The 22,054-nt window shown below is 40.6% G+C and overlaps 1 protein-coding gene across 6 annotated transcripts in view; it reads right to left on the bottom strand.

The window, feature by feature from the left end:
* Positions 1–843: 843 nt before the first annotated feature.
* sobpa (sine oculis binding protein homolog (Drosophila) a) overlaps positions 844–22,054 on the bottom strand; it is a 37,580-nt gene continuing 16,369 nt past the window's right edge. For 3 of the 6 annotated variants that reach the window (XM_088295431.1, XM_088295593.1, XM_088295276.1), the window contains 5 exons: positions 21,762–21,913; positions 20,402–20,425; positions 14,089–14,184; positions 6,525–8,478; positions 844–4,902 (listed from right to left, as the gene is read on the bottom strand). In XM_088295431.1, the coding sequence (XP_088151557.1) occupies positions 6,526–8,478; positions 14,089–14,184; positions 20,402–20,425; positions 21,762–21,913 (2,225 nt within the window). In that variant the 3' untranslated portion in view covers positions 844–4,902; position 6,525. The remainder of the gene's footprint in view (positions 4,903–6,524; positions 8,479–14,088; positions 14,185–20,401; positions 20,426–21,761; positions 21,914–22,054) is intronic. The other 3 variants (XM_088295685.1, XM_088295509.1, XM_088295353.1) reach the window with 2 other exon arrangements.

The following is a 22,054-nucleotide window of genomic DNA, read 5'->3' on the forward strand; positions in this document are numbered from 1 at the left end:
GCCCTTGACACATAGAAACTATTCACAACGGCGGATGGTATTAATTCTCAACCATAGCTTGTATATCATTTCCACATGCACAGTTTAATTAATATGAATTCAATCTGAAGGTACAACATGGTTGTAGGCTCGCACTGCACCTCGGCACGTTGTTGGTTTCCTTCTTCAACTATTTAGCTGAGCGATTTCTTTTGATCAGAGACGTCTTTGTTAGCAGTTGACTTTTGTGCTGTGCCTTACTACCCCATTGAACATAAAATCAGTACTTTTGGAAGCCAGATGATGGCGCTACAATACAGCTAAACATTTTTAGCTGTTGTTTTTGTTTTTGGGGGGGATAGAGAGAGCTGCCGCATTATGACCTTGAATCAAGGACCAACCCTACCCTCCGCCCCCAGCACACGCTCCTCTTCCCTTTTTTCAAGGAATAATGTACATTCCGTTATCAAAAAAAAAAATCTCTATGCCGATTTGAATTTATTAATAGTTTAGATTTTGTTCTGATTGTATCTTCATTTTCAGGTCCTAAAGATAAAACATTAAAATGTTAAAATTAATTTATCGTCACCCCTTGGTGAAAGTCCTACCGCCCCTTACAAAACAAAAACGTTTTGATCATCACTATTTCAAAAGGTTCCAGCTTGATAATGAGTAGATATGAAGACTTACTGTAGATGGAGATCAGTGCAATTTCGCAACTCTGGCACTTACAGTTAAATTCTGCTATTTTGTTTGCGACTTGCAATAAATGATAGCTAAAGGACAATGTAACGTCACTCACACATGTTCTCCTGCCCTTCACTGTGCAGGTAGATTGTGCATCTGGAGACATGACCAATCTGAAACAGGTGTGTGCCTCTATTTATTTTTCTTCATAAGCAAGTCAATAACAAATACTCATGTTACAACACAAAATAAAGTTACTTTCCAAAGTAACTTTGGCCACATAATAAAAAGATTTTTCTCCTCATACTGTTGTTTCCACCATTTTAATCATTACAAAAGAATGTCATTGCTCTCCAAGCATTTACAATGAAACAGAATGTTCAGGTCAAAGACTTGTCACTTTTTTGTTATTTGTAAATGCAAAACATGTCAACAATAAATAATGATGTAAATGTACACAAAAAGATTGACATTTCACCACAAGGTAATCCAGATGATCGCTAACAAGGATGTTTGGGGTTGAGAGCAAAAGTGTGACAATTTATACAAGTTACGGAAAAAAAAACATGATCATCTATACATCGACACAATAGAACAAAGTTGTTTCTGGTAAATTACCCTTCGTACAAAGAAAGAGTGAGAGTCCTCTTCAGTGTGAGCATCATTGTCTTAACTGTAGAGATTATTCAAGCAAGAGATAAGGCAACTTCTCTGTTGTTTTTCATGAAACAGTTTACGTTTTTGATTTCTTGTCTCGTTTAGGGTTGGTTGTCATTGCATAATTCATGGAGATGGAACCAGCCTGCAGACTATCATCTAAACAGCTTGATAATATTTGTTTGTTTGCCATCACAAACAACAATGATTCAGCGGCATTTCTATGTAATAATGACACTTGGTTAGCATCATAGCTTTTACAATGGCACCCCGATATTGTGCAAATTAACACCAGGCTAACTATAAATTGTGTTCTTGAAAGAGAGCGTGAGAGAGAATGAGAGAGAGAGAGTGTGCATGTATGTGTATGTTAAAAAGGAGGACAAGCAGATTAACGATTTAACAACAATTTGTGATTTAACTGCCAAGAACATAAAATCACACGATAGAGGCAAAGATGAACTGGGGGAGGAAAAGGTCAACAATCCTTCTGTTTTTCAGGAATGACATTTTAATTAATTCGGTCAATTGGCAGCTCCTTAGCTTAGCCCAAAGATTCAAAATTTAGAAGGTCATCATGTAATTACACGTGTAATTACACTTTAGCGCGCACAGTTTTTTCACAATCTGAACACATTCATAATTCCTGTAATGTGTATGCTCAGCAACACGATAATACAGTTAAACCTCCAAAGTTGAACTCCACTTAAGTCGTATGAGTCTGAACTTCTTCCATATTTGGGGGCAATATATCTAAAGTAGAACAAAAATCCAAAAAGGTTAAACTGCCATCCTGCACTCACCCAACACCTCAACAAATCCTGTGCGACTATAACTCGGTGAGCAGAAATTTCATTTTTTTTTTTTTTGCTTTTTCTTTTAGTTTTTTTCGTGCCATCACAGAAGGGTAAAAAGAAAACAAAAGATATGACGAGTTGCCGGGAATAAATATTACATTTATTGTATCACATGCCTTTTCATTGTATTGTTTCAAATATCTATACATATATTTAATTTACCTGTAGTTGACTTTTTTTAAAATTCATATCTGACCGAGAATATAAATAAGTGAAATGTAGTACATCTGATGTAAAATGTGACTTTACAGAGCACTTGACTAAAAGTGTTATGATTTAGTAATTTTAAAAGTTGATTCTGACTTCTGCACATACAAGGTCAGAGGTCAATCACTGTTCTCTAAAGGACTTTGTATCAACCTTGGAGGTTTCACTATATTATTCCAGACCATTTCGGCTGTCTTTTTTTTTTTTTTTCTTAACCTTATGTTTTGTGTAGCTCATGGACAGAGATTATATGGCCCTGAGGGTGTCTTTATTGGAAAGGTCCATTCTGCGATTAAATTAAATATTGTATCATTCATCAGCCTACCCTGATTTGACAGGACTAACATGGATCAATCCACAATGCCATGCTGCCCATGCAAGAACACTTTTACTATTTGCCTGTACTCTTGCTCTTGGAATGTCTCACAGGCTTTAACTTTCATCTTACGCAGTACTGTATACAGTGTATATGTTTCTGAAAGCAGTGTACACAAATGGTTGAAAACTTTTAGAAGTTCTTTCACTGTAGGTGACCCTCAAAATAATTGAATGAAGCAACATAGACAGTTAAGTTTGATATAAAACAAAAACATAATGGACAATATGATGAAAAGCATTTTCAAGTCCGAGTTATGAACATGTCCAAAATAAAATGTTTACTCTCTCTAAAAAAAAGGATATTATGAACACAGCGATGTTTAGTAGAATACAGAAAAACACACTGCGGAAACAAGCAGATAAGGGCAACTTCAGAATGACTTTTTCACTGGCATTGATATTGACTGGAGAGAAGCGAAAGGAAATGCTTCAAGTGCCACCAAAACAAAGCCTTAGCAAGCTTAATGCATGACTAACAGGGAGCAGATGATTGCACTGTGCAATCTCCACTGTTGCTCGCACCTACCTCCCCCTCACATCCCACACACAAAATGAAGTTTACTGCGTTTACTGGATGAGGATGCTACTACTGCATCTATGACTGCAATTCCAGGAATAAGTAAGATCCACAAATGCTGGGATCATTTGGACATGGAAAAGCCTCAACAGGACAAAAAAGGAAGATTATTCGTGATGTCACATGTAGCGGGCATTTGATCTTACGCTAAGTGCTTGCTATTTTGGCAATTAAGATTCATCAGTCTGTCTTTCAATTTAGCAACATGTTTGTTTTAACCAGAGCTGGGCACTTGGCCCTTTTTTGCCAGTCAGTCCTCCGTCCTCCGGCTGCAATGTGGGTAGCCTTCCGAGCTCGACCCTCTGGCCTTATTCATAAAAATTGTCAGCCCTCGATCCCGTTTCGGACTCGGACTGTTCCGGCCCGGGGACCGACTGCCCAGCTCTGGTTTTAACACAACGCAAGCCAATAACACAATCGTGCATTCCTTCCTCCAACAGGCACAATGTCCCCTAGAAGTCGAAGTCTAAACTCACGGCATGATCATGGATGGTGCTGGTTCTTGAATTAGATATGAAACATAAGTTAACAAATAAATATTTTGGCAATTAACAAAAGGCAAAGTGAAACGTCAAACATGAGGCAAACATTTAAATTGTCTTGTGAGTGACTACTCTTGTTCATAATAATTTGGTTGTGTTCTGTTTTACTCAGCAAGTGCTTGGAGAATTATTTGTAAAAGATGGCTTCTCTCAGCCTTGTTTCAATTCAGCGCATCAGTCTCAAAGTGCCCTGTGACAGTAACAGCACTGCTAATGTATTATAGAAAAGTACGAGCCTGCAGTGTCATTTCGCCATGACAGGCTGCCATGCTTTCACAGCTTCCAAACAGCAGGAGTCTGTTGTAATTCTATGACTTCTGTGATGTGTAGGACAAAACAAATGAAAGCCAACGATAAATGAAGAGCTTGCGCAATACCATGATGTGGTATTTACGGCGTCAATATTCTTGTTCGATTATTCATAGACTCATTAGTCAGCGCACATTGACTATATTGTTGATGTTTGCGGCTCCTCCCATCAAAATCAGAAAACAGAGTATTGGGTTGCCAAGTGCACTTTTCTGGTTGTCATAATAAGGCCGAAGAGAGAGGGCAACAATTCAGTTTTTGGAAGTAGGTGAAGCGTCAGGAACACACTGCAGCAATGATTCAAATGTGCTGTGTGAGTCCAACTGGACTGGACTACAAAAGAAAGACTCCTTCACAAACTTCCAAAGAGATTTGCACACCGCGGTGCACTCTATTGATACTTTGTAATTCACAATGGAACCTGAATCAACAGTGACTATTGGTAAGTTACCGTACTTGGCCCATTGTGCTGTGAGCTTTGCTGTCAGGTGGTTCCACTGGCAGCTTCCTCAAGACTTTCCATGATAGCATCAGTTACATGGACCGAGAGTGCTGTCATCTTTTCTGTGACATGCACATTTTATTGACTTGCAGAAGTCAAAGGCGAGTTGTGATGCTGGTAGATTGGATGATGACAAGGACACCTGCATGAGTGTGTATGCAGTGTGGTTTGTGACATGGATGGCACCGCGGTCGTTGGAGTAGCCATCTGTGAAAAAGGAGAAACAGTCAGTGGGCAAACAAAGGAAGCCCTCCTACACCCAAGTTACAACAGTCAAGAAATTCACGTGAAGCCCCGTTTACAACTTCGATTGTTGAGATGTGTATTAGCCACAAAAACATTTCTTGGTGGCATTATTTTCAGCATCAAATTATGACACTGTTGCGGAGCAATGCAAAGTAAGCAGCCCATATTAGTATCCCGCATACTTATCACATCTTTTTATTTCTTTTTCAGGAGTTTTTTTTTGGTCAAGAATTTAATATGCACCATTTAATGTATCCATAGAAGTGAAATATCACGATATAAGATGTGTCTTGGCCCAACTCTCTTCACAATGATTTCATTCAGAATGCAGTGTTACCATGGCGATGTAATTCAGCCCACTCCCCCCCCCAAAAAACACATAAAAATGTTGCACTACTTAAGTCTTCAGCACATTATTTAGAATTTTATTGACATTAAATGTCAGCTCCAATGAGGAAAAACATTTTCACGTCAACAAAATAAAAAAATATTGTGATGATTGTTTTTGATATTTTTACAGTATTTAATTAATTAATTGTGATATTTTTAGAGTTTAAGAGGGTATGAGTGGAGATGTCCACATAAACTATGGTGTCGATCGATTGCCATTTATGTAAATTATTAATGATGTAAGTACAAGTACAATAGTTTAGAATGGACACATTTTTTTCTAGTTCCTTCCCTGACTCGTACCAAGACATGGGAAGAGAGTGCGGAGCATGGCTAGATTGCTGACTAGATAGGGCGTTTTGAGAGTATTTTGTACTGATTTGTCCGAAACAAACTGACAAAATTGAAAACGCAACATATTATTTTCCTGATTAAAAATTACGTAAAGTGATTGTTAGTGAAAAATAGACCACAAATTCATACAGCTATTATGGAGCGGTATGGTTCAGTGATATATATTTTTTTAAATTCAATCTTAATTGATTTAATTGACATATATAACTATAATATTTGTTATATTGCACTGACGAGGGGAGCTCTCCAATCCCGTTGTACAGTGAGTACAATGACAATAAAACACATTCTGAATCGGATTCTGATAGAGCGGTCGTCTCCCAACTCAAGAGAATGGGGTTTTGACCCCCGGCCAGTGTGTCCGTGTCCAAGTGTTCTTGAAGAAGACCTCAGACCTCTCAGCTGCTTCGGATGGGGCAACCACACACACACCCACGCCCCCGCACACACACGCACACCCCCACGCACACACACATACACACGCACCTAGACTGTATACCTGGATAGAATCCATGATTTGGCAAAAATTCTCAATAACTTACTAGCATCTCATCAAGCACCACATTTTAAAATCAATCTGGAGTGGACGCTAAATAACTTTCTGGTAAAAACTAAAACACGTTTTCAATATTGAGCTAATCATATCTATGTTATGGAAAACAAGATTATTTTGGATGACTGACAAATGGTAGGGATATAGTGGTGGTGAGAGTAGAGAGAAACCCAACTGATTATTTGATACCGAACTGTGAATAAGCAAATATCGTAGGACTCTGTCTAAATCCATACACAAACATTTGCATAAAAGCTATTGTGTGAGGACACTGTGGAAGACCAACCTTATTTGTTTTGATTGCGGATTCGCAGACACCTCCTCTTCATTGGGGGCTCCAGCTCAGGGCTTCCAGCAGCTGATAATGGTGCACTAATGGAACAGGAAAGGATGGCAGTCTTCTCGGTGCCAGGCTTTGGCACAGGCTGGATAACCACACGACCCCCAGTAGATAGCAGTGGCAACGTGTAAGCATGTTCACCCTCCTCCAAGTTGGAGTCAGGGTCTGCCTTACCCTCTGTGGCCTCTACCATCAGGTCTTGCGTTGAGCCACGCTTAACAGATTCCCATTCTCTCACCGAACAATTGTTCTCTTTCAGGGCTTCCCGTTCCAACTCACCATTTGCTGGGTGCTCCCCTACATTTCCCTCGGATGTCAGCCCAGCTCCAGTGGTGCCGAAGTTCAAATTAGGTGTGTGAAGTGAATGCCACCCTGTACCATTGACAATGACATTAGATGAGGCAGCAGGGTTAGTTTGAATCTGTGGAAGAGGGTGAGGTTGGGTCCTTGGTGATAAGGTAATGTCAGGTTCAATATTAGCGATGAAAGAAGAGCAATTTTTGCTGGGAGGAGGATTTGATGTTTCTAAACTGGTGGCTACAAACAGCTCAGTATTAGTGAGGGGTTGCTGCAATTCGGCCCTTTCCAATGAAGAGCTCGAATCAACGTCTGACTCTTCTTTGACATGAACCTTAGACAGAATCCTCTGAATGTCGTGCTGTTGGCATGGTTTTTGGCTTACAGTTAGATCAATAACTCCTTCCAACTGTCCAGTGTCAACAGTTGAGCATATGTTGCTCATGTTATCCTCGGCCTTCACAGTCATGTTCATCACTGATGACCTGTTTCTATCGGAGCATCCAGGAGAGAGACACTCTACACCATCAGAAGCTACTCTTTGTTTGCCTCTCTCGCCTCCAGACGATCCTGGAGACTTTGAAAGCCCAGATGCTGAAACATCTGAAGACAAAGGTGCACAGGAGAGAGGGTCACTGTTTTCTGGTTGGTCCCTGGAAGATTTGGGGTTGAAAGGGATTGGAATTGGAATGGGAACTGGGACTGGAAGAGGAACAATGACGGGGTAAGGGACCAAAAGGGTTGGTGGTGGTACTAATGGGGCTAAGGATGGCATGCCATAATTCATCATTGGTGGAAATGGAATGGGTCCATTGGGCATTACATTGAGTGAAGGGAAAGGGGGGAATCCTGGTATGTGGAGACCAGGGTGGGGAGGGATGATGCCAGGATTGGTATTGGATGATGGATGGACATGAGGGGACATCATCGGTCTGTGCATGGGGCTAGAAGCAGGACCAAGAGTCCTGGGAGGAGGTGGGGGACCTATCCCAGGAATGATCGGGTTAGACAGGGGACTGTTGGGTCCGCCTGGATGGACAGATGAACGAAGAAATGGCGGCCGGATCTGCTGCATCATATGATGTTCCATAAACAGAGGCAAAGGCATTGGCCCACGGGGAGTCATCACCATGGGAGGACTCCCTGGAGGGACCCCAACCGCTGGATGCAAAGTAGGTATGGGAGGGGGTGGGAGTGTCGGACTCTCATGGGGTCGAGGTGTAGGAATCTTGGCGGACGAGGAAGAGGAGGACGGAGAGCAAAGAGCATCTGAGGACGATGTGGCAGATGAAGTGCAAAGAGCTGAAGAGTTGGGGGGGCCTCCAGGGGAGGCAGCTTTACGGCGAACGTCCGATATTGGCGTTCCCCAGGATTCAGGGGTGAGCAGTTGTACACCGCCACTGCACTCTGCCTTACCCTCGCCTCCAACACCATGTCCCGGGTTACACAGAGCTCCAGGCAGTGCTGCTTGGGTCTCCTTATAAAAAATGTCCATCTTGTATTGGTTCAGGCATTTGGCACTGCAGAATTGCAGCCGTCGTTCACCAGCCCCAAAGTCGAGATACTCCTTGGTGTGGCGGATATGCTTGCACCAGTCACATACCTACGACAAAAACACATGTTACCCATACTGTAGCAGTCACCCTGCTTTAAAAAGACTTCCGGAATTGAATTAGGTCACATTCTCCTTTGAAGTACCGTGTTAAGAAAAGACAATTGGAGACAAACATAAAACAAAGGAGAAGGAAGCTGAAATTCCACAGAAACACTTAACTTTGACTGAATAATTATGAAGTCTGAAGTCAATTAATTCCATTTTCCTTTTTCACCTGACATTGACATAGTCCTGTGTACATGTCTGTGCATATGAATAGTCAAACTGTAGGCTGGAGGTTCAAATACGGGCTCTGGTCTTGCTGTGTGAGGTTTGCATGTTCTCTCCATGCCATACTATTAATACTTCAGAAAAATATGACTTGAGTGACATTACTCAAATAAAAGTACTCATCCAATTACTTACGCAAGACTGCACATTTATTGAGTAACTCAACAATATTACGTATACTGAATAACATATAGATACATTTTAATCAAATAAAAAAATTAGGAGAATTCAGCCAGAAGAAATGGTCTAACTTTCTTTGTGTACAGTACACTTGTGCAATAGCCCAATAGGCTCACCAAGCAGAGATGCCATGAAAGAAGAACAAGTCAACTCAGCTCCTTTATCATAGTCGGCAAGATAATGACAGATTGAATGTGAGACCAGCGGTGTTCTGACTCTTGTTTCTGCAGTAGTTCATGTAAATTAGTCACTTTGAAAACTTTGTGTCTGTGTGGGGCTATGGTGACTTTGTGTGCAATCACGCAACATACTGTCTTCATTTTAGTGGTGAAGTGGAGAAAAGAAATACACAGTAAATTTCATAGATCACATTTTACTCGAGAAAGACCCTTGTAAACAAAGTCAAATTGTAGAGTAAAATATATAGTGTGAAATTATTTGAGTAAATTTTCCTCTTGACTTAGACAAAATTTAGTCTTTTTAGAGTAAAATGCACTTGACCGAATTTATTGTGAAGCTAGTAGTTACGATGGATTGGTGAATTTGATGGCACCTGAGGAATAAATCTCTTACTACCATATGAGCAGTAATCCATAAAATAAACATAGCAAGTGGAATGTGATCAAGTTAAATGAAAGAAAGTAAACACATGTTTCTTCTTCACAAACATTCTAGTAAAATGATAGCTATGACGCATTAAAACTAAACTGACAAGCACAAGATATCCAAAAGAGTCTAGGTTAACTGAAGACAAAAACTGTTAGGTGTGAATTCAGGTTTGAAGGGGTGTTTGTTTATATGTGCATTGTGATTGGTCGGCAACTAGTCCAGGGTACAACCTGACACTTGTCAAAAGTCAGCTGGCCTTAGGCTCCAGTTCACATACAACCCTCGTGAAGATATGCAATATAGAAAGTAGATGAAACTGTGATGAAACTGTGTGCTTATCATCCATTCACCCTGTTCGGGGTCACAACAGTTGCGGCGTGGACCTATTCCCAGTCCGAGGCAGGGCCATCATGAATGGGACATTGAGTAGAAATGAATGCCAACAGTCAAATGTTATGTGAGCCATTAGCCAACCTAATGAACCCAGTTGGCCAATCACCAACATACTTTCACTTTGTATAAAGTATTACAATAGTGATCAGAGCAACTGTTTGCAATCAAATCTTTTACAATGACACGTGACTAGACTGGGTTAAGTTCTAAATCCTTAACTGCCACCACACTCAAGTTTAATAAAAGTGATTCAGTTACTGTCCTTGTTTCTAACCCTTGATCAACCTGCTGCTCACTGCCATCGCTGTTCTGCACCTTTTCGGAAACAAAGCAAGCACATTTTTCTCGAGGAAGAGAATGAATGTGACCCTGGTAGAGCCGATAGCAGTGGGCGAGCCCTAAACACAGTGTTACTTGTTAGGCCACACACAGCTCACTCTGTCAGCTCTGGGAGGAGTGGCGGGTCCTTGCTGGAGATAATTAAGGCATTAATCAGTTGTCAGCACCCTCAACGACAACCATCCATCACACACATCCTTAAGATCCCTGGGTACTGAATGTTAATAAGCAGGAGGAAGCAAACTGGCAGTGGAAAAACTATTTTAGCCACACGGCATTACAACGTTTGTTTATCTGCCCTCTTCCTCTTTGGCAGCAGCTAAGAGGGAGAAAGGCACTCAATCTGTCTTTTGAGTAGTAACTAAATTATCACTTGGTCACAATTTTCTGGACAATGTGCACCAGGTGCATAAAAAAAAAGCCCCTTTTATCTATGAATCCAGGTGTTATTCCCACCTCTGTTATTTGGTTGGTTGCTTTGTTTGTCTGTTCCTTCCAACAAAGGGAATGTATTTCCATATTGTATGAGTTTTTTTTTTAACCAAAACATGAATTCAAAATCAACATGCATTTTGTTGTACAACGACAAAGCAGCAGGGTAATAGAAAAGATGTCTTTCCCAAAAAGGCAAAGTGAAGAGAGCATCTCTCAAGGCACTTGGGAAAACGCAATTAAAAGGGAGTTTCCTAAAAAAAAAAACTTGCGTTAACTGTTGAGATCACAAATGCTCAAAAAGCAGATTTCAAACATTTCAGTCATTAAGATTTTACAAGAGTCAATCTCAATTTCTCCTTAGTCGACAGAATGATTCATGACTAAGTTTAAGTCAAAAAGGCCATCTTTGATTTTAAGAAATTTGAATTATAAATGTGCTCAAATGTTCCTTCAGTCAGAAATACAGATGGAAGGCACTTAACGACTGTGCACTGTGAGTAAAACTCCACTGCACATTACGCTAATGGAGTTGTACTCTTCACATCCTGCACACAGATGTTTGCAGTTCAATTTAATTACGGTCATTCATTTCCACCGCGGCCAAGGCCCAGACATTGGTGGCGCAGTTTAAACATTTGCAGTACAGCAATTATCATGCAATTCGCCAATCGGTCATGTCAGCCAGGCATCATCTGTATACCATCTGACCGAATGACATGGCCTAACGACTAGGTTAGTGGCCAGAAACAGTCCAGTAATCCGATGATAGTGAATATAAAAGCTTGGATGTGAGCATTTATTTTAGCTGCGAAATACGATAGCTATCTCACGAGACAAATAGACCCCTGACCAACAGATGATGATGATGATGAGGTTTTGCGAAAGGAATGTCAAGAAGACATTGTTGATGTTAAACACGCTTGTTGAGGAAGTGTGGAAAGAAGACAGAAAAGAGGAGCTTGCAGAGGCTAAAAAGGCTAAATAAAGACCCGATGGCTTTTTATTATTGCCTCTTGAGTTTAATGTGCGATTATTTATCATATTTAGTGAAAACATTATATACGAGTCACTTCCATTGGCCGGGAAGCAAGCAAGAAGCAGCGTTCATTTCCACAACGGCGCAAACGTCCGTTTCTAACTGCGCACGTCGGCAAAAATACCAACAGAAATAAAATTACACGCCTGCTTTGTGTTAGACCTCTCTGTCTCTAAAACCTCACAATCATTGTACAGCTCTTCAAAATGGACCCTGAGAAATTCCTGATTTGTTCCTTCAGTATTAATTACACATTTTAAGAAAATCCCCAATTTTTTTTGACACTTGTAACAGGTGTTTAAAGTCCGATGAGCAGAAACATAATCATAGGTACCCAAACCTAGACTGACTGAAAAAATAAATAAAAATGCAATGAAGTTAACTCTTTTGTCTGCGCATCGATGAACTGACATGATTGCTTAGTTTTTTTTCCCCTAAAAAGGACACATCTATTTCAGTATGAAGTGAATGATGCAACTGGCAACGAATGAAGCCACAATGCGACATGCTAAAGGCCATTATGTATTTAAAATCTCTCTTCACAAAGTTGGGCATATTTTAGGAAATGCGGCTTTCATATTTATAAGCGACTTGTGAAAGCAAACGACTTCCACCATCTCATGCACAGGTTTGCAAAATTGACATTGTGTATGAAAAATAAAGTTTAGGAACAACACACTTGTGTGTTTATGCGACTCTTTCTTTGTTGAGATCATTTAAATAGCCTTTGATGGTCGCTGTTAGCGTTTGTCTGTGTTTGAAGCTGTGCTTAGCAAACTCGGCTCCAGTGCATTAACAACATAGCCTAGAGAAAGTAAAAAACAAGGAAATGTTTTGCATCAACTTATTTCCATGGTATAATTGATAGAATTCCTCGTGATTCTTGCGTGAGGGTCACTGTTAAAAAAATTAAAAATCAAATAAGCAAACAGTGGCCTTTGAATCAAATGTTGACATATTCGTTTGTGTTTAGTGATTGGTCAAATTGTCTGATATACATTTAGGGCCTTCACATTTTTCCAGATGGCTGTCGATGAATGCAGCAAAAACATTGTGCTTGAATCACTTTTAATCTACAGTAACTGTTAATGTTTCACCAGTATTTCTTCCTTGGACACTTACATGAAACATGAGCTCTAAGTAATGTTATCAGTTGTTCACTTTTGCCGCCTGCAGTGAGAAAGGTCAATGAAGAACATTTGTTGCCATGAAAAATGATCTAAGCTCCAACTGTGTTTTTTGCTGAAATGAAACATCCAGCGCATCCCCCAACCAAAGTTGTTTAAGTCATGAACGTGAAGGACAAACAAATGAATAGGGATGAGAAAAACCACAATTTTAAATATGTAAATGTAATGTAAGAAGAAAACGACATCTAGCATGTGCTTATTTTTACTGTTTAGACCAGGCGTGGGCAAACTACGGCACGGGGGCCACATGCGACCCGTTAAACGTTTTAATCCGCCCGCCAATCTTGAAAAAAATTAAATGAATCAACCTTGTTAATGTTTTATTTTCTAAATACTGTGGTTTTTCAAAGACATAAATTGTTGTAATGCTTTTGTTCACTTTAATTTAAAACTAAATCTGTGTTTTTTTTTCTCCGATAAAGTGAGGTTACCAAAACACTCCATCCATCTTCTGCTCTGTCAGATTTTCGAACCCATTGCGGCCCGCCAATCAAAAAGGTTGCCCACCTCTGGTTTAGACTTATATTTAGACGGGTTCATCATCTGAATTTAACTTCACAATCTGAGCCTCATTGTGTTCCACCTGGAGGTTCTACTGTACTTAATAACGTGCGTTATAATCGCATGTCTCCCTGGTGAATGGACTTCATGTCCACAGAATTACCGCATTGAGTGTAAGGTGACATCTTAACTTGCGGGTTACATGTAAGTGGCAGCATGAGAAACATGTTAATACACATCGTGGCACACTACAGTGTTGGCTGGAGGAGCTATCTTCAACTTTTGATGGCATTTGAACGTAAAAAAAATATGTGCACCAACTATTGAAGGTTATTACACATTTAACGACAAAGGTAAATTTAGTCACATAGCATCTAAGTAGCTTGTAACATGGACAGCAGAAACTGTCATGCCTGTCTGACGTTTCCGCTGGAAATTCTTAAGACTTGTCTGTGCATATGCTACATTGCAATATTGATCTTGCAAAATGAAAGTGGCTTTATCTGACTTTTTAAGTAATATGTCTTTGTGGAAGACATGACAGGAAAATGGTCCTCCTCCTTTGATACAGAACAACATGAAAAGAAAACGCAGTAAGACATCAAGCTGAAGCACTATCTGGTGGCAAGTGGTTAAGGTCCTTACAAGCACGTCGCTGTTTGTCTTGAAGACAAGCCTGGGCGTGTCCTGAGTAAAGCTCTGCTGGAGTAATTTCCCACCGAGGCCATCGTCGTCTCTCGCCTGGGGGGAGAAATAATGGCTGCTTTTTATGGATGGACAAAATGAACAAGTGAACAGAGGCAACAAGGAAACTCAAGAATGGAAAACAGATGAGGAACAAAAATGGTGACTTTAACGTGGGTAAATACTTTACTTTGGTTTAAGGGCAAACCAATAAAAAGTATTTGAAACTAAAGTGAGCGAGTGAGTGTTCATGCATTGCTGAGCAGTGAGTACGCCTTCAAGTGGCCATTAATCTAAGGCCAAATAAAAAGAAAATATAATGATAATAAAATGTAAATGATACCAACACAGTTAAGATCTATGAAAATCTCTTTAATCTGAATAATTTTCCACTTAATTTAGGTTTCTGCTGCAGTGTCGCCTCGCTAAGGGACAGCGCACAAAGCATAAGCCATCAGTAAGACGCCTTTTCATTCATGCTAATTTATGTAATCATTTAATATTCACAAGATCCCATTTGGAAGATCCGTCTAATATTTACAGTAAAGACTTAATATTGGGCAAATCACCAAGCAGTAGAAAACATGTTTAAAAAGTAAGTCAGGATACTCTTATATAAAACCAATTGGACCCAATAACACAAACTGAAATGACAATCTGTTCTAGACCTACAAAACAGCACAAAAAAACAGCACTGCAGTGTAATATATAAAAAATAAAAATGGTATTAATAGCTTCAACATGCTCAGTTTGTGTTTTTATCATGTATTTTACTGTTTGTCCCGTTTATTAATTAGCTCTAAGTGCATTGACAAACATGGCCAAGGGACAGCTCATGACTCGGAAAAACTACCACAATCCCCATCGCAATAATTAGTTGGCTAATTTGCTAGTCGAATCCGCTCACCTTATTATGGGCTGATTATGGTGTTAAGTGTTTCGTCAAACCGAAGTGGGTTAACGGTTTGACTTCCCCTCTGTTGTCTCTGTCATTGCCCCCCCTAGGCCCCAGTAGCAGACAGAAGGCGCGGGTTACGTGATGTCAGAATAAAGAAATACAGGCACGCTTGAACGCACACCGCTGTCTCACGTCTCTTCAGACACAAACAGTTGGTAGTGGCGCTTTTGACATGTTCAAAGGCAATTTTTGTCGTTCCGCGAGTAGGTTCATCACACGCATGAGGGCCGATTCGTAGGCCGGACTAAAATCAATCTTTGTCCTTTGTTAATCGAACCCTTTTTTAAAATTTGTCACCCCTGCCCCCCGCCCCAAAATGGGTGTCCGGCTGGGTCAGAGGGTCGGACCGTCTCACCCCTGGGACGGACTGCAAAGCTCTGGCCATTTTAAACGTGTGCGGCTTTGTAAAGAAGCTCTTAGTGAAGACACCAATGAAATTTGGCAGTGACGAACTATGATTTAGCGATCACGGAAGAATGGTTAAAATATCGACAATGGAGTGACTGACTGACTGGCTGATGATAATGACGGGTGGGTTGGCCGCTGGCCAATGATGAACGACAGATCAGCAAAATTTACTGACTCGTTCACCTCTCCATGATTACAAAACTACATTGGTCACCTTTACAGCATTCAAAGCGGTTGATAATGCAGCAGAGACACAAAATATTCTCTCGCTGCCCTTGTTGTTGAACAGTCGAGTATGTGCCGGTTCGCAGAGGCGAACGCTAATAACACTGTTACCAAACCCTAATCTGTACATCCAACAACACCGCAGCCCCGCTTCACGTTTAGCTTCAGCATGATTGTGTTTTCGTGTAGTCCGTCCACTGCTTGTAAAGGAAAGAAAATAAAGGCATTACATGACAGAAGCTGCATTTTTGGGGGGATTTTGTAACAAATGCAAGTCATCGTTAAATCCTGTATGCCGTAATTGCCGCACCAGATGCAGCTGATGTTTTCTGAGTTTTTTTTTCCAGACCCCACAGTGTGCCCTTCCCTTATAGGATCATAGTTTGCGACTTGCAGGGAATACATGCAATGGCGTAGCAGTTCTTATAGCTTGCATTCCTTATGAAAACGTTTGAGTGTTTAACTCACTTGACATGCATGTTTTTAGAATGGGAGAGGAAGTCGGAGTACCGGGGGAAAAACACACGAGCATGAGGAGAGCATGCAAACTCCACACAACAAGGCCGGCGCTGAGATTCAAATACAGAACCTCAGAACTATGAGGAAGATGTGTTAACTTTCTCTACATGGTACATGTTAATTTAGCCTTTGTCGTTTGGCACATCGTGTTCGTTGTAGCCTCAAAGCTGACATTACAGCTATAACTGCAGTAAATAGTTCTTTGAGAGACGCAAATTTGATATAATGTAGGATACAAGATCTGAAATGCCATTCATCTTCTTTTACAATCTAAGACGATTTTAGAATGGCAGAAGGGATTTAAAACAAACTCGGAGCGTGTCGGTTCAAATGAATGAGCTGTCTCTGTCGCTCTAGCACTCACAAAAGAACACAAGAACGCACTGATCTGAGATCTGGGCGGATCTCTGTGTTGGTCTCCACACATACACGCACGCACCCACGCACACACACACACCTATACACATTCTCACACTATTATTCCGATCTCCAGTTTGTGCTCTGACCCTCTGGCCCCACGCCACTTTATTTGCATATTGTACTAATGAGGTGCTGGCGCTCAGAACGAAGCGTGAGGTGTTCACTGGAAGACAGACGGACAGACAGACAGACAGACAGATAGATAGATAGAAAGATGTACCAGCTGCCATCTGGGCTCATATACATTTTCCAGGCGTGTATTTGTGTGCAAGTGTGTGCCAATCACCTCCCAACAAAGTTGCATTTGAAAAATGCTCACCGGCTTATTCCAGTGTCCAAAGACAAACACAATTAAGCGCAGCAAAGATGATCTCAGATTCAGCCATTGCGCACATGACAGGCAAGACAACCAGGCCTTATGGAAATAAAAGAGGATTCTATGTGGTGGAATACATCCTATTTTTCACTTTTGACTTAGAGGCAACCCATTTGTTGTCCTCAATTAATATTCCATCATTATTATTTTGATCAAGTGAAAAAAATCAATGTAGCCACAATATCGTTCATTTCTTTCTTTGGAACTTGTTCGGGATAGTAGGGATGTTGAATCATCTGTCACCTGCCAGTCAGACAATTGTGGTTGTGGCATTAACCTGAATTGGGAACACAAGTACAAACATTACACTTCCAACTAGAGTTGTCGTAGTCCAATCACGTGATTGGACAAGTTTTAATTTCTGTTCTAATCACCTGCCAATTTATATAACAGCATATTGGAAGCAGCTCCAGCTGTAGTGAAATGCGCTATATACGTAAAATTGTATTGTAAACATCGTAAACATTCAGCATTGTATATGAACTGAACCCGGGCGGCCTTTACAATATACACTATACCAGGTGTGGGCAAACTACGGCCTGGGGGTCACATGCAGGCCCATTAAACGTTTTAATCTGGCCCGCCGAACTTGAAAAAAATGAAATGAACAAACCTTGTTCATGTTTTATTTTCTAAATACTGTGGTTTTTCAAAGACATATATTTTTGCAATGCTTTTGTTCACTTTCATTTAAAATTAAATGTATTTATTTTCTCAGATGAGGTGAGGTCACCAAAACACTTCATCCATCTACTCCTGGTCCGGCCCCTCTGTCAAATTTTTGAACCCATTTTGTCGTTCATTGTAATATGGTCCATTGCTACTTAAATGAACCATATTAGGTAAGATTAGCGTAATAAAGTTGGCTTTATCCATTCACTCCTTTATGAAAAACAGTTTGAGTCTAGCATAAAAACAGATTGCAATTAGGATGGTTGCAGAATGGCTTCTGCCATGAAAAACAACGACAGTGTAATAAATGAGTCATTGATCAAATATATTAACTAAGCGATTGTGCATTTTGGGGTGTGGTTATTTTGATGTTAGTGTGCAATGGAACTCAAGCAAGATGGCGCCGATAATTCATAAATCATGTCCTGCAGTGTTTAATAATATTAATATGTACAGTAAAGGTTTGCAGGGGTGTGAGAAAGTAGAAACGATCAGCACCCTAAGATTAAGATTCTTCGATGAGGCAGTGAGGTTTTTTTTTCATGCAACATAATGCGGGAGTCACTACCCACCCTTCGAACACAACAATCGTCCTCATCCTACCCCCCTCCGCACCGCACCGCTACTTAGATTTCAGGATTCAAATAAAACAGGAAAAAACAGGAAAAAAACCGCAACAACATTATTTTAAATGCTGATGCAGCAACAAGTGAGTGACACACATACTTTGGGTCACTGCCAACTTATTTTCCAATGTATCTGTTTTTCTAACTGCACCAAAGGGTCCACATATATATTATTATTTATTTCATTTTTAGGTATTTCTGTTGCTTTTTGAAGCAAGTGTATGATCTCTTTCTATTTGCAACACTAATTTTACAGTAACACATTCACAATAATGTCCGGTGATAAATGTGGTGCTTAGGCTCCAAAGTGCAGCTTCAAACAAATGCCAACAAATATTTTGAATTGATGCGTTCTATTTTGACACCTTAATGGCCATTGTTGAGATGGTGTGAAGATGACACACTTCCAAGCAACTACGGATCAATCAACACATGGCACAAGTTACCTTAAGTAGGGTTTAATTTACTAAGACACCAGATAGTAGGGACTTAATCACGCATTCAGTCTAACGGCTAATTCATCCCCTCTGCGTTGCACGTCAGCAGACTGCTTGGGTCTACAAAGCTACAGATGTGCATGTGGTTCCATTCATAAGATTTTTCAGGGTTCATGTCAGTCTGCATCCAAACACGCGCATTGCTCCATGCATCCCCTTCCCACACATTTTAGTCAAAATGGAGTCCCAGCAAAAAACGAAAAGAAACAGAGCGCCTGTGTCCCTACGGTGGCAATTACATTTGTATTGCACGAGGACCGGCTGCACATGTCACACTTTTCAACGATAATACAAACCAGAGTTAGGTCATTTTTTTGACAAGCTCGAGATAAACAAATCAATTCTACTCATCAATAACTGTTTGTTTATTCTGATCATCTAAAACTAGATAGAAGTGCATTTTTATGACAATATTTCATTTTCATTATTAAATGGTTGCGCCTTTTAATGTGACGGCAGAGCGCCACCCTCCCACTCTTTATTGACTTGGACATCGTTCTGATAGTTTTCACCAAGGGAAGTTTAGTCGAAGTTTGAAGTGATGGAATTGGAAGTATGAGTGAAAGAGTCGAACAAAAATATGAAAACATAAAGTTAGTAGAGTAACACTGGTCAACACATTTTTAGGATATTTTTTTGTATCGGAGATGCCAATAATCGTGTTTAGGTGATTCTGTATCTGCCCACGTTTTTGCTTTAGCACATCAGGTTTTAATAACAATCATAATAATAATCATTAAATAATATTTTGACATGTAATATCATAATATATTTCGGAATATTTATGAATAAGCAACAGGTGGAATTTGTTTCTGAAACAGCATAGCTATAAAAAATGAAAATGAAAATATCACCAAAACCTGATGTGCTAGCAAAAACATTTTGAAAATTTGAGACACATGGCGGTGGTAGGGCGATGGGGGATTTGCTGGCCACATGGCGTAACGAGCGGGCTTCGTATGTGCTAGCGATACTCATTTCGTTAGCTGGTGTGTGGTCTTGACACACGTCAACTGAAATATTGAAATTTTTTCATCTGAGCAACACGTCGCCCGTCAGTCCAAAAAGACCGGTCTGCGTCACGCTGGTCGGGCACCGCTGCAATAGAAGATGGAAGAGGCTGAATGATTTTAGAGCATAACAGCAACATACCAACCAGCAGGAAAAGGCTCTCTGCGACTTCCTAGACGGCTGCTATGTAAGCACTTCCAAATATGAGAAAACTTGCACCATGCAAACACCACGAAAACCAAGCGCCCTTAACTTGGGACTGACTTAAATCTTGAAGGTTACGACTAGAGTCTCACTTGTGACTCCCTCCTCTGGGCATCAAAATGTTAAATATTGGAATTGTCAAGACGTTTAGGGAAAGTGCAGCGATAACTTAGAGTAAAAGAGATCAACCCGTCATGTTGACAAAGTGGACAAACGGTGAAAATAAAAGGAAACGACTTTGTTTTGCAAATACTGCTTGCTGTGCAGGTGGGGTGCAGAGGAGGTGATCGTGTCGGATGAGTAACTGATTTCAGGACAGACAAGCAAGAAAAGGACACACAGTACAAAGCATACTCACAGTGTAACTCCTTAAATATCCCAGCTTTAGGACGTACAAGACAGAGAAGAGATTGTTTAACGAAATGCTAGTGAAATGAGAAAAACTCAATATCAAAGCTGATCAACGCGATCACGCACCAAGAGTATCGCCTGGCGAATGTTTTTACAGATCAAGTCAGGTTTTAGTTTATTCCCAACGCTTTCGAGTGAAACGCAGTTTGCATTTTGTATTCAAAGCAATCATGACAAAATGCTGAACATTTGACGTCAACAAGAGAGGTGTGCACCTGGCTGACGGGTAACAGAGCAGGTCCCCTATTTGGAATGTGTGGATGGTGCCTTTCAATCAAATGATACTTTGCTCCTTTTACCAAGGCAGCAGCACAGCATGAAAAATTGCACATGAATAGGAAAATATGGGAGCATGAGTGCATTTTACCCAAAGATTAGAAAAAAGGGATTAAAAATGGAAACATCTAATGATGTGGATTTTGGACATGTGCTTGTCTAAGTATGGTATGTACCAGTTTGTGAAGGATACCAACAATCCGTTCATCACTTAAACCACATCAAACGTGAAACATGGTAAAAAAAAATTAAACCGCTAACCGGTTCAAATTCCCTCAAGCAGCATTCACAAAGCTGTTCAGGACCAAAGAAATATGCAATTGTCAGAGCTGGGCACTTGACCCTTTTTTGACGGTCAGTCCAGTTTCTGTACCATCTGGCCTCAACCCTCCGGCCTTATTCATAAAAATTGTCGGCAAGAGTGCCTGTATTTCCTTATTCTGACATTACGTAACACTTGTAAAGTAAATTTTGGCTCGCAACACAAAGCTTAAAAACAACCGAGGGCTAGCTCATGACTTGAAAAACTACCACAGTCCCTATAACAATCATTAGCTGGCTAATTTACTATTCAAATCCGCTCACCTTATTATGGGCTTATTATGGTGGTAAGCGTTTCATCAAACCGAAGCAGGTTCACGGGTATTGCCCCCCCCCTCACCCCACCCCTTGTCATGGAGTGCCACAGTAGTAGGTGGAAGGCGCTGGTCACATGATGTCCGAATAAGGAAATACAGGCACGCTTGAACGCACACTGCTGTCTCACGTCTCTTCAGACACAAACAGTTGGTAGTGGCGCTTTTGACGAGGCAATTTTTTGTCGTTTGACCCTTTTACGAGTCGGTTCATCACGTGCACGAGGGCCGATTCATGAAGATCCACCTCCAACCTTAGTTAATCGAACCCTTTTTTTTAAATTTGTCACCTCCCACCCCAAAAATGGCCGTCTGGCCAGGCCGAAGGGTCGGACCGTTCCGCCCCCAGCTCTGGCCATTTTCTTGCAACTGATTTTGTTGGGACTACTTTTTTACCTTGTTCCTCTTGAAATAGGCTCTGCGGCATGCAGCAAAGCACTTTTCGCTGCAGAAACTCTTCAGCTCACTCCCCATGCTCAGAGAGTAGCGTTTCACGCCAATCTTCTGGCACCAGGCGCACATGATCTGGATGCTGGTTGCATCTTCATCTGTTGGAAAGGCATGTAGTTGTGATTGTTAGTAAAAGATACAGTCAATGAGAAAACTAAACTATGTATCCTCCTTAAAACAATGCTCTTTAAAAGACTAAATTACAAAAACAATATTGCAGTAACATGGACACATTTTTG

This window comes from Idiotropiscis lumnitzeri, chromosome 1 (assembly GCF_059441095.1).
Source record: "Idiotropiscis lumnitzeri isolate Australia: NSW breed Sydney's pygmy pipehorse chromosome 1, RoL_Ilum_1.0, whole genome shotgun sequence".
NCBI classification, from domain to species: Eukaryota; Metazoa; Chordata; class Actinopteri; order Syngnathiformes; family Syngnathidae; genus Idiotropiscis; species Idiotropiscis lumnitzeri.